This window comes from Girardinichthys multiradiatus, chromosome 2 (assembly GCF_021462225.1).
Source record: "Girardinichthys multiradiatus isolate DD_20200921_A chromosome 2, DD_fGirMul_XY1, whole genome shotgun sequence".
NCBI classification, from domain to species: domain Eukaryota; kingdom Metazoa; phylum Chordata; class Actinopteri; order Cyprinodontiformes; family Goodeidae; genus Girardinichthys; species Girardinichthys multiradiatus.
The window spans coordinates 25,763,423-25,778,315 of NC_061795.1; the positions used below are offsets into that span (position 1 = coordinate 25,763,423).

At 37.8% G+C, this 14,893-nt stretch overlaps 1 protein-coding gene across 1 annotated transcript; it reads right to left on the reverse strand.

The window, feature by feature from the left end:
- Window positions 1-554: 554 nt before the first annotated feature.
- ca12 (carbonic anhydrase XII) lies at window positions 555-14,615 on the reverse strand. Its single transcript, XM_047384276.1, has 9 exons — window positions 14,391-14,615; window positions 14,161-14,187; window positions 10,644-10,823; window positions 9,554-9,696; window positions 3,552-3,647; window positions 3,406-3,469; window positions 2,235-2,392; window positions 1,943-2,069; window positions 555-1,387 (listed from the first exon to the last, which is right to left on the reverse strand). The coding sequence occupies exons 1-9, from the start codon at window positions 14,452-14,454 to the stop codon at window positions 738-740; spliced, it is 1,509 nt and encodes a 502-aa protein (XP_047240232.1). The 5' UTR covers window positions 14,455-14,615; the 3' UTR covers window positions 555-737.
- Window positions 14,616-14,893: the final 278 nt, after the last annotated feature.

The window sequence follows — 14,893 nt, forward strand, 5'->3', positions numbered from 1 at the left end:
TCAGTCCACTGCTTCTGCAGGTCCCCCAAGGTCTGGAATCGGCCCTTCTCCACAATCTTCCTCAGGGTCCGGTCACCTCTTCTCATTGTGCAGCGTTTTCTGCCACATTGTTTCCTTCCCACAGACTTCCCACTGAGGTGCCTTGATACAGCACTCTGGGAACAGCCTATTCGTTCAGAAATTTTTTTCTGTGTCTTACCCTCTTGCTTGAGGGTGTCAATAGTGGCCTTCTAGACAGCAGTCAGGTCGGCAGTCTTACCCATGATTGGGGTTTTGAGTGATGAACCAGGCTGGGAGATTTAAAGGCCTCAGGAATCTTTTGCAGGTGTTTAGAGTTAACTCGTTGATTCAGATGATTAGGTTCATAGCTCGTTTAGAGACCCTTTTAATGATATGCTAATTTTGTGAGATAGGAATTTTGGGTTTTCATGAGCTGTATGCCAAAATCATCCGTATTAAGACAATAAAAGACCTGAAATATTTCAGTTAGTGTGCAATGAATCTAAAATATATGAATGTTAAATTTTCATCATTACATTATGGAAAATAATGAACTTTATCACAATATGCTAATATTTTGAGAAGGACCTGTATATCTGAGTGCGTAATAAATTATTGTTGAAAACATCGAGCAAAAGGGGGTTTAGAGAGGAGAAAGAGTCAAAATTAATCTTTCATTGTGGACACTATTGTTTTTGGTTACAAAAGTGACTGTGAGAGCTATGTCCGGAATCTCTCTAGTCTTCCCACTCCATTGGCAAAAGCCAAGGATGTGGATAAAGCTGGCTGAGAGGTTTCTGAGGAACAACAGAGGAATGGCTGCCATGGTTTGTCCTTGACCCCCCTTCTTTAGTTGCCCTGAAAGTCTTCCTTGTTTTCATCAAGGCTTTTGTCAGGGAGTGCTCCAACTCCAAAGCCTCATCAGTTGGACGTCGGCTGAGAATGTGTCTGATGGTGGAGAAAGCTAAGTCTGACTTACAGTCCAGATAACTATTGAGGTTGAGTTCTGGGTAAATGGTGTCTCTGAGGGTTTCGACCAGCTCATTCTTAGCGTGGGACTGTTTGAGCTGACAGAAAACCCTCTGCTCCAGTGAAGTGTAGCAAAGCGTGTTTTCAGCCATTCCCAGCTTTCCCAGATAGTGGTTAGTCTGGCTTTTATTCCAAAGAGATGGATTCTTAGTTTGTTGTTTTGGTTTGGCCAGACTGACACTCTGCTGGCTCATGGGATCTTTCTTCTTGCCAGCTCGGAGTATCTGTGAGCCACTCGGTAGGAGCTGATACAGCCCCTCATCTGCCAAGTCTGCCAGGTCGCCAGCCAGCAGTTGTTGAACAACTTGCCTCCTCATGAATGGAGGTGAGACTGTAAGAGTACCATGCAGTCCTCTGCCTGCATCAGACAAAGAGCCAATATTGTTAAAACATCCAAACATGTCGGGTATTCCTTGTTACGATGTTGGCTTTTCAACTCTGCCATGCAACAGCGCTGCTCAAAGCAATGCAGAAGGAGCGAGGGCTGTCAATTGCTAAATGCCTCTCAGGAAAGTTAAAAGCAAAGGTTTTCAAAATGTGCCACTAGAAAAGTTTTGCTGAGAGAGAAAATAACTGAAATGAGGAAGACATGCACATTCACAACCCACTTTACGGAGCTAATTGCCATAAAATGAGGTAAACCAGGCAACCACGCGAATGTTTCTCAGTGTGTCAGAGTGACGGTTTATTCATACTTTCATTAAAAGCATAAATAATATTTTATATTCCTTGCACAAAACGAAGCCACAAGCAGATGATACCACAGGAGCTAAAGCCAGCTAGGCAGTCTTTTATTTTGTGAAGGTATAATTGCCCACAAACAATCAAAAGTTCTTTTTTTAGCCATTTTATATGGAGCACAATGTCTTTTTTATTTTTTCACCAAGCAAAACCCATAAAAGCCCGTATTTACCTTCCTTGAAAGACACCAGGACAACTCGGCTGTCGACCAGCTGTGGTTTCCTGAAGTTGCTATGCATTGGTATAGCCACTGAGTCCTGGGCATTGGAGGAGTAGAGTGCTGTTGCTAGGGCCATGAACTAAAACAAAAAGATCCAGATATATTTTTCTACACAAGTTAAGCTTAAAAGTTAAAATTACACAGCATTAACATTTTTGATAGATCGATATAGTGTAAAGCAAGTTTACTGTTGGATTTTTATTCTAAAGTGTGTATTCAATAAATGCATTAACAGTTGAAATACCTGTTTTTGAGAAATGGTGAGATGATTTCTGAAAATTGTCCACAGCACGCTCGGATAGCACGGAGGCGTCGTCAGTGACCCGTCGTAGCGATAATATTCATCCAAATGTGATGGTAGCAGTGCTCTGACATTAAAACCGGGCACCTGCACTTTATGATCTGAGAAACATAAATAACATGAAAAACATGTTTACTTTGTTTAAAAATCCATCATGGTCTAACAGTTGAGCTGATGAGTTGAGCTGAAATTTCAAGAACTAAATTTTTTAAAGCCCTTGTTGCCATTATTTGTGTTACTGTTTATGCTTGTTTTTTTTTTACAAAGATAGTAAGCTCTATTGTTATAAGCGAGGGTTAACTATACGAATAATCCTTTTCGTGTACTATTTTGCTAATGCACAATGTCAAAAAGCTGTTTGCTGCTGTTTGTTTAAACATGACATTGAGTTCACTGTACTTCACTGGCCTTCACAGTCTCCAAATCTTAAGCAATAGAGCTTTTTTATGTCTTAATACGTTATAATTTGTGGATGTTCAAATCTGCAGCACTGGAATGATGCTATAATATCGATATGTTCCAAAATCTCTGAGGGATGTTTCGGACAACTTGTTGCATTAACTGAATGAAGAATTAAGGCAGTTCGGAAAAAAAGGTAAGTCCAGCAAAAGTTACAGCAAGGTGTACCCAATAAAACATCCAGAGAGTGTAGGATTGCCATTTATTGGACAGTTAACAGTGCAAATGTAAATCCATAAGACTGGACGGCCACCATAAATTTAGTACCTGATGTACGAGTCAGCAGCATGCTTTTTTGTTCACAGGAGCCATAAATATAAAGAGCCACAGACAATATTTTACTGAATTTATGAGCCACGAGAGCTCTTTATTGTTTTATACAAAGATGTCCAATAGATCAAGTATCTTTGAGAGCAGAACAGCTTTTTATTCAAAAAAGCTCAAGAGACTCCATATGACAGTGCTTATTTTTCCTGTGGGTTTGTTAGAAGTGAAAGTAACGAAATGCACAATGAGATATAGGATTGTGAAAATATTAAATTAGTTAATGTGTATTTTCATTGGCGATGTCAGTTTGACAATATTAAGGTCTAGAAGTTTTATTACTCTGATTTCTTTCAACAAATCTAACTTTGGATTTAAATGTATTACTCACCTCTGTATTTGATACCATTGATAAACTTCAGAAACTGTTCATAGTTAGGATTAAACTTCCCAATCTATAGAGAAAGCATAGTTAGGTGATTCAACTCTACAAGAAAGATAATTAGCCCCCCTTTAACAAGATCCATATAGTCTCACCTCAATCAATACACCCAGCACAGCCAAACCATCAGATTTGTCTACAGCCATGGAAATGTTGGGGTACTTGTCTGAATTGTAATGTACTACATGCATCTGTAAAACAAACAAACAAAAAAATACTATCAAAATACAGTTAAAAACAAATGATCAGAGGTATTTCACTTTTTGCTATAGTTTTTGCTATAAGACTGTTTTGCTTAATTTATGTATAGTGCATTAAGAAGGCTTTTTACTGTAGATGTTTTAATTTAAAAACAAGAAATGTGAGCACTATAAGTTTGTTGACTCAAATTTATGATTTTTGGGACATTTAATTTTGAAACTAAGCAGAGGTATCAATACTGCACTGTAAAAACACTCTGCTATAAATCCAGTAGTATACTGTTGTCACTGATATAAGCGATTGAAATTGTGTCTGAAAATGCTCTATAACTGGCTTAATTGACTTAACTGGCAATCTGTTTAGTCGTGTGTATATTATCCTTTTTTCAAAAACAAAACCATTTACGAATAATAGATGTTCTTAATTTGTTGTTTGGTTGCCGCATTGCCATATCAGATAGGACAATAAAGTAATACCTTTACCCCTTTCTGTTTAGTTGTATTCAGTATGACTTGTTTTTTTGATATTGTGTAAAATAAATATGTTTTATATATGTTTTTTTGTACTAATAAAAGCCATTGTCTTACAGTTTAAATCATTGTAAGATGTATGGGGTATGGTGATTTAAACATGTTTTTGACTAAATATCGGAAGAAACATTGGATTTTATGTTGAGCGCTTAATACTTGGACATGCATCTCAAGGACCATGATTCCATAATGATGGGATATTGATTGTTTTTAACGGGATGAAATGATCATAATCATAATGCATACTAATAAAACACTGAAGCTTCATAACTTATAATTATCTCTGTTGCTACGTTCTGGATCTTTCCCCAACCCTTGTTCAGGATATGGAATGGTATATTTTCACAGGTCCTGAAATCAGGTATGCCACAGGGCTGTATGCTCAGTCCAGCCTTTTTTTTATTCTCTTAGCATGTGACTGTTCTGCCATCTATTTCACAACATTTGACAATGACACCATCATAGTGGGTTTTATATCAGACTGTATGGAGACTTGCTACAGAGAATAAATCCAGCACCTGACAGTGCTTAACCAGCAAAATCGCCCTGAACACCAGGGAAGATCAAGGAGGTCTATGTGTATAATAGCAGGTCAAAAATGAAAGACCTGTACACAATCTTCTCCTGAAACAGATAAACTATAAACCATATGGAAAACATATTGTTCCTGTGCCATCCATCACATCTGATCTTACCTGTTTTCTAAACTTGGCAAAGAAAGCCCAACAAAGCCTCTTCTTCCTCTGGGAGCTTAAACATGTTGGACTCTCCTCTGGGCTGTTCACAAATTTCAACAGAGCCACAACAGAGAATATCCTCTGTCACAGAGTGAAAGGGTGGCGGGTCAGCTGCACTGCACAAGACTGAAAGGGCTTGCCAGCACATTGGATCACGGGACGTTCTCTCCCAGATATGGACTCAGTATATGTTGGATGGGTACAGAGGAAAGCAAGATGTATGACTGAAGATCACACCAACCCCAGAGCTGTAAAATCCATCCAGCAACCCCTCCAACTCCCCCGCGGACTCATATACATACATATGCACACAGACCAAGGGATCCATGCAGGCTGGGATTTGCAATATGTTTTTTAATTGCATCAATTTATTAACATTTAAGTGTTGTTTATGGTTTGTCTTTTCTCTCTTTTTAAGTGTTACATGTTGTGCCTTTTTAACAAAGTTTTTTGTGGTAATGACATTGAAAACGTCTGTTCTATTTTACTCTTTTCTATTCTAAAACAGAGCATAAATGAATGCCAGCCTTTAAGAAGTTATGGTCATGGTGATTTCCCATCAGTTTGAACACAAAGACAAGGTTTGTCATTGAGGGCAAATTTAATGATAATGTGTATGTAGACTAACGTATGCATTTTCACTATTTCTAGGAAATGTTTCATTTCTCCTTATTCAATCCCATACAAAAGACCTGTCATCAGGGAATTGTGGTCCTGAAGCTTGGAGAGACTTTAAAAAGATACATGTCTATAAGAAACTGAAGTCAAACCTTAGATGTGGCTGCCTTGTAAAAGAGGCGCAACATAAAAAGAACACAGGTAGGGTAGCATCCACCCACTTTGAATCAAATGAAAAAAACATTAAATAAAATTGTCTTTTTCACCTTATTTAGGCTATATTACCAGATCAAATCAGAAAAAGCTTTTAAATAAAAACTGGACAGATGGTGACTCCTTTCCAAATGTGGTTAAAACCCACAACATATAATTGTCTTCCACTTAAAGCCTTTTATATCCTGCTGGGATGAAACACTGGGATACTGGAAAGCATAAGAAGACTGTAAGTGGACTTCTCTTTTGCTTTAGAGTAAAAGCAGCAATGGGATACAAAATGTTACTGCTAATAGAGAATTAAAATGGCTTCTTTGTTGTGGCCTTGGCATTTAATTTATTTTTTACATTTTTAGTAAGGTAAGATGCATAATAAGCTTTAATAAATCTGTCTTTAAAATTGTCTGATTGAAAGTTTAATACAGTGTCAAGAAACTGCAACAGATGCAAAACATCTAGTTTCTTCTGAATGAGCTGCATCAACAATAAATGGTGTCATCATCTCTGATGTCAGTGCCAATCAAAAGGTCGTCATTTTTGTCATGAAGCATTAATCATTGCCTAGAGAGACTTTGTCACCTGAAGTAGTGCATAGATGAAGGCCATTTAAGTGTATATTATACAGTTATATTAAATAAATTGTGTTCCAATGGGGATTGTGTATCAGATTAAGAATATTGAAAATAACAATCTTAAAGCAGGCATGAAACATACCTTTCAAAAAGCCCACATTTCTTTTTTAAAAACTTGGTCTGATGTAATATTCTAATCTTAAATGTCATGGTCTCATTAGCTGTAAGCAGAAAATACTCATAATTAAAATAAATAAAGGCTTGAAAATATCACTTTGTGTGCAATTGATCTATATAATGCATTTATTTTAGTGAGCTAAGTTACTGAAATAAATGAACTTTTCAACAATATTCAAATTTACTGAATGGGTCTGTGTATGAATTTATCACTCCAACATGTCTTAGTTTTCCCAGTTCTGTTTGAAATCTACTTACAACTGTGGCTAATAATCATAAATGTATCCAAAATTAAACCCGTTCTGTTTTAAATGTTGTGTTTTTTGTACCTTCTGTTTTTTTTTATGTTGGAAAATGTAAAAAACATTTTATGTGAGAAATTGTTAAAACCCATTGTCAGTAAACACTTTCCACTGTTTTTGAAAAATTGCTTTACTTTAAAATATAAACTTAATTCCACTGACATTTCTTGTGAGTGGAATTTGCATATTGTTTACTACTCCCTTGCTAATAATGTATGAGCATTCTAAGGTTTGTAATTTTTAAAATTAAAGGGACTCTAGACAGCATAAAACAACTGTCTGCAGAATAGATGAATGTGAGAGGAGTTTGTGCACCCCTTTCAGTGATTCATTTCAGCAAATGGATCTCTACTGTTTCCTGTTCCTTTGTTAGGTGATTTATTTTTTCTTTATCCTCGTCTTTTCACGTTTAATAACATTTTGACATTTTGCCAAACCCAATATATAACAAATAGGCAACAATGGTGGCAATGGATAGGTAAGTGTTACTTACAAGTTGACCTTACATGTAAAAGTGGAAATGACAATGTACTGTGGTGTTCTGGTCAGACGTTTGCATACACTCATCATCACCATGAATGTCATGTTGAATTTGACTTTTTGTGATGCATTTGAACAGCTCTTTTTCCAGTGTGGGATGATACAACATACAAATTCCATGCATTTTAAAAACAAGAACTAGACACACTAAATAATAATTTGATTAAATATTTGAATAAATCTCTATTTGCAAATTCCACATATTTTGTCGCCGTAACAAGCTAAATATATGGCAGAAAAAATAGGGTTCTTTGAAAATGCTTGATTTCCTAGCATGGATCCAGCCTTTGAGCACATGTTCATACCCATGAAAATAAAAAAAACTCTTTGGACACACCTCTTTGTATGAGGTGTGTCCAAACTTTTGGTCTGTATTATATATATATATATATATATATATATATATATATATATATACACTGCTCAAAACAATAAAGGGAACACTCAAATAACACATCCTAGATCTGAATGAATGAAATATTCTCATTGAATACTTTGTTCTGTACAAAGTTGAATGTGCTGACAACAAAATCACACAAAAATCATCAATGGAAATTAAATTTATTAACCAATGGAGGCCTGGATTTGGAGTCACACACAAAATTAAATTGGAAAAACACACTACAGGCTGATCCAGCTTTGATGTAATGTCCTTAAAACAAGTCAAAATGAGGCTCAGTATTGTGTGTGGCCTCCACGTGTCTGTATGACCTCCCTACAACATCTGGGCATGCTCCTGATGAGACGGTGGATGGTCTCCTGAGGGATCTCCTCCCAGACCTGGACTAAAGCATCCAACTCCTGGACAGTCTGGTGCAACGTGACGTTGGTGGATGGAGCGAGACCTGATGTCCCAGATGTGGTCAATGGGATTCAGATCTGGGGAAAGGGCGGGCCAGTCCATAGCTTCAATGTCTTCATCTTGCAGGAACTGCTGACACACTCCAACCACATGAGGTCTAGCATTGTCCTGCATTAGGAGGAACCCAGGGCCAACCACACCAGCATATGGTCTCACAAGGAGTCTGAGGATCTCATCTTGGTACCTAATGACAGTCAGACTACCTCTGGCAAGCACATGGAGGGCCTTGCAGCCCGCCAAAGAAATGCCACCCCACCCCACACCATTACTGACCCGCTGCCAAACCGGTCATGCTGAAGGATGTTACAGGAGATAGCTCTCCACAGTGTCTCCAGACTCTGTCACGTCTGTCACATGTGCTCAGTGTGAACCTGCTTTCATCTGTGAAGAGCACAGGGCGCCAGTGGTGAATTTGCCAATCCTGATGTTCTCTGGCAAATGCCAAGCGTCCTGCACGGTATTGGGCTGTGAGCACAACCCCCATTTGTGGACGTTGGGCCCTCATACCATCCTCACGGAGTCGGTTTCTAACCGTTTGTGCAGACACATAGATATAGATATATAGAGAGAGAGAGAGAGAGAGAGAGAGAGAGAGAGAGAGAGAGAGAGAGAGAGAGAGAGAGAGAGAGAGAGAGAGAGAGAGAGAGAGAGAGAGAGAGAGAGAGAGAGAGAGAGAGAGAGAGAGAGAGAGAGAGAGAGAGAGAGAGAGAGAGAGAGAGAGAGAGAGAGAGAGAGAGAGAGAGAGAGAGAGAGAGAGAGAGAGAGAGAGAGAGAGAGAGAGAGAGAGAGAGAGAGAGAGAGAGAGATAGATAGATAGATAGATAGATAGATAGATAGATAGATAGATAGATAGATAGATAGATAGATAGATAGATAGATAGATAGATAGATAGATAGATAGATAGATAGATAGATAGATAGATAGATAGATAGATAGATAGATAGATAGATAGATAGATAGATAGATAGATAGATAGATAGATAGATAGATAGATAGATAGATAGATAGATAGATAGATAGATAGATAGATAGATAGATAGATAGATAGATAGATAGATAGATAGATAGATAGATAGATAGATAGATAGATAGATAGATAGATAGATAGATAGATAGATAGATAGATAGATAGATATAACCCAGTACTGATTGGAGAAGATTTACAATGAATTCAAACTTGTAAACCCAATTTTGGTTTTTAAAGTTTATTGAAGTTGTTTTTATTAAAAGGGCATAGATAAGATGAGATTCATATAAACACATATCTGACTCAAACTGTAAGCATTTGAATTAATTACTGTTTTGTTAATAAACACTAAGAAAAAGGAATTTATGTCACTTTACCTCTGCTGCATACCGCCTACTCTTCACTGTGTGTTCAGATCCTGCAGGACGATTGGAGGAGCCCCAGTGGAAATGGAGCTGAGCTGCAGTGTAGCGATGATGCAAGCTGGAGATGCACATCTTCGGGGGCAAAGATATTTGCACTGCAAATGAAATAAAATCAATGGCAGAGTCACCAGTGCTTTACAACAATCAAGAAGCATTAATTTTAACCTTTTCCAAAGTGAGAAGGTCACTAGCCCCATCTCCTAGCCACCAAGGTCACAAGGCTGCATTAAATGCAGTTAATGTTGGAGTGATGCGTGTTACACTCCACATGTTCATCTGTGTGTCATGACTGCTTACGTATGAAAAACCCATGTCAGCTCTTTTCAAACGCGCATCACACAAACATGTCACTCAACTTGTGGTGTGAAGGTCCATCACATATGCAAACATAAGCACTTGTCTGCTCTTTGCATTCAGTCACCTGTTTAAAAAAAGTTCACTCACAGAGATTTCTCATGTTGAATCATCACTGTGACCTGGCTGATGTTGCATGTTAAGCACAACTGTCACTGAAATTCCTGATGAAATTCTTGAAGGATTGTGTCAGAAGTCCATTGAACCATCCTTACAAAATCCAGCTTAATGCAACAACACCACACAGGAATATTGGTCTACAGCATGTCCAAATTGTGAGCAATTACATTTACGATTTTGTTATAAATAGAGACCACATATAAGGCTGATGAAATTTCTGTGGGCTAAAGTAAAAATCACTGCAAAGGAACACCCTTGGCATGAATTTTCCCTGACCAAATCTGAAACTTTTTCTTTGAATGAAAGGACAGTTAAGATAATAAGAGAGTGATTATAGAAAATTGCCATGGCTGATCTGGAAAGATGATCCTCCCTTCATTTTCTTAGTGTAGATCCAGAAAGCAGCTCTCCACATTTATACGTTGCCATTTCTAATGAATACCTTGTGTAGTTAATCACTTTGAATTAAAGAGCTTCTACATCTCAATCTTCTATCTTTGCACTTAATTCAAAGTGAACTTTAACAATGCCTAATACTTGATGATGGTTTCTGCTGATTTATACTCACAAGAGTGTCCATTATTTCCAAGAGTGAGTTGTTCATTTGGTGACAGGTTGTAGTTTTGAACCTCAATTGGACGTAAAGCTGGATCAAACCTCATCAGCTCTGACTTAATGTCTATTGGAGACTGGAAAGCACCACCACAAAAAGGGTAATGCTTGGGCCAGTGTTGCTCTCCCTCTGGTCCTGTAACACCAATAAAACACTTTTAAAAAGATTCACCTAGGCATGAAAATGGCAAATGAAAGAAGGCTCACATCCGCATAGATTCAAAGGACCAGTTTCAAACTTTATATGTAAAATTTTGATAAGAGAAAATTAAAGCAAAATTAGACAGTTTTTTGTGGTTTTTTTTAAACACATTTTCAGTTTAAGGATAGCAATTGTGTGGAGAAAAAAGACTCCAAATAGATGGATATGTTTGATACTCAATGTTTAGTAAACTAACGAGTGCACTGTAATGGCTTTTACATATAAGTTTTCTTCCTGAATAAAACTGTGCTGATATGTGCAGGATTTGTAAGAGTTTTGAAGTTAAACATTTTCATATTTTGTCACATTACATAACTTTCAACAATTTTGGGGGATTTTATCTGACAGACCAACACAAAGCAATGCATCATGATGAAGTGGAAGAAAAATAATTAATGTTCTTTTTTTTTTACAATATAAAAATCTGAAGAGTGTAACAGGCATTTGCATTCAGGTCCTCTTTTCTCCAATTCCCACAAAATATCTTGCTCAACAAATGGCCTTCAGAATCAATCACAATCTTGTTAGTAAATGCAGCCAACATTGTGTGTAATTTAATCCAAGTATATTTCCAGCTGTTCTATGAAGGCCTTAGAATTTTGATAGAGAACATTAGTAAACAAGCATCATCATGAAGGTGAAGTTTAAAGCAGGTTTAGGTTATACAAAAATAAATTCTAGGCTCCATAAAAGAAAAGAGTATAAGACAACTGGAAACTAACCAAGACATTGCCGTCCACCTAAACTGACTGGGCAGGTGATGGCGACATTAATCACAGAGGCAGCAAAGAGGCCCATGGTATCTCTGGAGGAGCTGCAGAGATCCACAGCTTAGGTGCCAGACTCTGTCCTAAAGACAACTATTATGTATGCCACAAAACTGGAATTTATGTAAGAATAGCGAAAAGTGCCATAATTGAAAGAATGCCAAATAAGCTCTGCTTGCAGTTTACCACAAGCTATATAGAGAACAAAGCAAACACATGGAAGTTGATCTGGTCAGATGAGTCCATAATGGGAATTTTAGGGGTATATACAGAACATTATGAGGAGTAAAGAACTATTTCTGAACATCATTACCCTTAATACACCATCCCCATGGTGACAAATGGTTGTGACAAACTCGTGCTGTGGTGGTTTTTTTTCAGCAGGAACAGCAAAAAAGGGCAAAGTTGATTGGAATCGCAATGAAGCTAAATACAGGGCAATTCTGGAAGAAGACCTGTTAGTGGCTGCAAAAAACTTGAGCTGCACTGGAATGGTTTAAATCAAAGCATATTTATGAGATGAACTGTGCCAATCATCTGATGTTCAGACACTTTTTCCATCCAGGGTAACTGAGTTGGAGCTTTTTTGAAGCAAAAAATTCTTTTGCAAAAGTCAATAGATGTGCAAAGCTGGCAGAGAAATATCCCAACAGATCTGCAGCTGTAACTGCAGTAAGAGGTGGTTCTACCATGTACTGAGTCACAGGGGAAAGCTCTATCTTCATCTAATAAGAGGTTTCTATTTAACACAAGATGGCAAACATGCTCACATTTTTCCAGTCTTGCACTTTTACAAAGTGACCTCAACTGCATGGGTATGTCCCTGTGATGTGTCTGCAAACGTAATTACTCACAATGCCCTTCAAAATAAAGTTAGAGATATTTTGATTCCATTGCTTTTCAAATTAGATCCTCAATCATAATTAAGGCCGACAGTTTGTGATGAATGAATTTAAACAGTAATATAAAAAGCCCTGAAAATATACTCCCCTGCTGGCTGAGTGTTTGGCACTAAATCATTACCCATCAGGAAATAATTTGATATTTCACCATTTAGCACATGCCAGCCGACCATTGTTAATATTGAATGATGCAGCATGAAGTCTGCCTGCAACAGACATGCCATTCAGTTCAATCTGAGGGTCCCTTGGCAGTGTCTGCTTGATCCTATGTGCTTGTGGGTAATTTCTTAAATGCAGTCTTTTCTGTGCAGAAGGAACCATAAATTAGAAAAGTTTGTACTTTTTTCGGAGCAATCTATTCAGAACAGTCACGATCAACGTCCCACATTAAGATTTACTGTTTGTCCTCTGCTACAGTGTGAAGTGTTGAGGTTAGGATAAATTGCATGACTCAGCAGCGGCCATGTCAACAGAAAGTGCTACCAGCTTTACAAATGACTCAACTACTATGACAAAAAGCCTCTCAGGCCTCTGGATGTAAGTGAGGATGAAATGTGGCAGCAGAAGTCTGAAAACATGTGGGATTTGCTATGATTTTGTGGACTAGTTTGTAAAATATTACTGGACACATGTAAATCTTTATTTAAGTGTGTTAATATAGTCTTGCACAGCACAGATAAGGGGACTCTGCCCTAAATTGGCAATAAAATTAGGTGTCTTAACTTCTGGATAGAGATACTGACAGATTCAGAAGAAAAATCACATACAATCCTCAATATAATAGAAAATAAAACGTTTGCTTGAGGTGGTTGTTGCATTGTCCTTTAAGTGTCAAAATGCTTATTTTTCTTCAAAAAGTTAGGAATAATTGCCTCACTAAACAAAACTGTGTTTATTATAGGATTTGGATGCTGAAATGTGATTTTCTGTAAAATCCACTCTCTGAAAGATTGTTCTGGCGCATTGATACAAAGACAAGAGGTCATGACGTGACTATGGCTTATGTAACAGAATCATGGGTCAAGAAGTCCTCAGACCTTAAGGCATGACACAAAGGCCAGTCAACCACTAATGCAATGTTGTGAATGCAGAGTTTGTAGAAGAACCCTACAATAACATGGGGTAATGACGATGATGTAAATAGTTGTCTTGCCATGTCACAGGAGGATCGCAGGTTTTATTTTTCTTTGACCAAAAGGCACTACATTTGACACTTCCAGAGCTGTCTTACCATTTAAAAGTGAAAGCCAAACAAAAAGTTAATAGATCGGGTCATTTCATTTACCTTTCTTATTATAATTTATTTTATTTAGTGCTTACCTTCCACAGAAACAAAATTAATATTTTTTCTTTGCTCATTATTTCTTTGCTCCATTTTATTTTGTTTTGGATATATTAGGGTTTTGTGGATAGTGATAGATATGTGCTATAATGTTGCTACTGAATGCAGATGTTCAGAATAAAGCAATCAATCAATCACTTTAGATTTACTATAATCGTCAACTGCTACAGACATATTTCGTAGCTAATGTAAAAACACCGCACAAAATAAATGTGGGGTTTCATGTAACTTGTAGTAAAAACAAATACCATCATACTTACCACTGTACGTCCATTTAGCACCTGAAGCTGAAACAAAAAAATATTATACTTGTGTTAAAATACTTTAAAAGCGCAATTGGTTACACTGATAACTGATTATACCAACAAAAAGCATAGTCTGACAGATTCAAGCAACCACATTTTATGTAACTTATAATCGTGGAGGTGAAGTATCCTTTCTACTCAGAACACTGGAAAGGCTCATTTTTGTTGCCCATCATAGACCTTACCGTGCAGGACGCTGAGGGAAGTCAGCTGCAGGACCACGCTGGCGGTGAAGCTCAAAATGCGCATCTTGACCTCCTCCAGTCAAGTGACAACTTTGCACAGCTCCAGGATCCACGAGCGCCCGTCTTGGGAAAGCCCTTTTATACCCATGTTGTTGGCGCAAACTGACGTCAGAACATCAACGAAACCGGTCGTCAGAGTCATTCAAGTCACCGGAGGGTGACAACCATGCAGCGGCCACCGCACAGGCAGCGAACCCGCCTCACTTAGGTTTCCGCTTCATTCTGAAGGAGTGCTGGAAGGAGCGCTCTGAGTCCTGTCAGGTGAGGTGTGAGCGCTCCACACCGCAGCAACCTGTTTGTGTTAATACTTCCAGCCACATATATGCACTCAGAGAACATGTGAAGAACCTTTATTCCAGATTTTGTTTTCTTTGGCAATGTACCGGAGTGTTTTCCTTTCAGCGTCAACCTTATCTTCCAGATTATAGCTTCGTTCTCTAAGC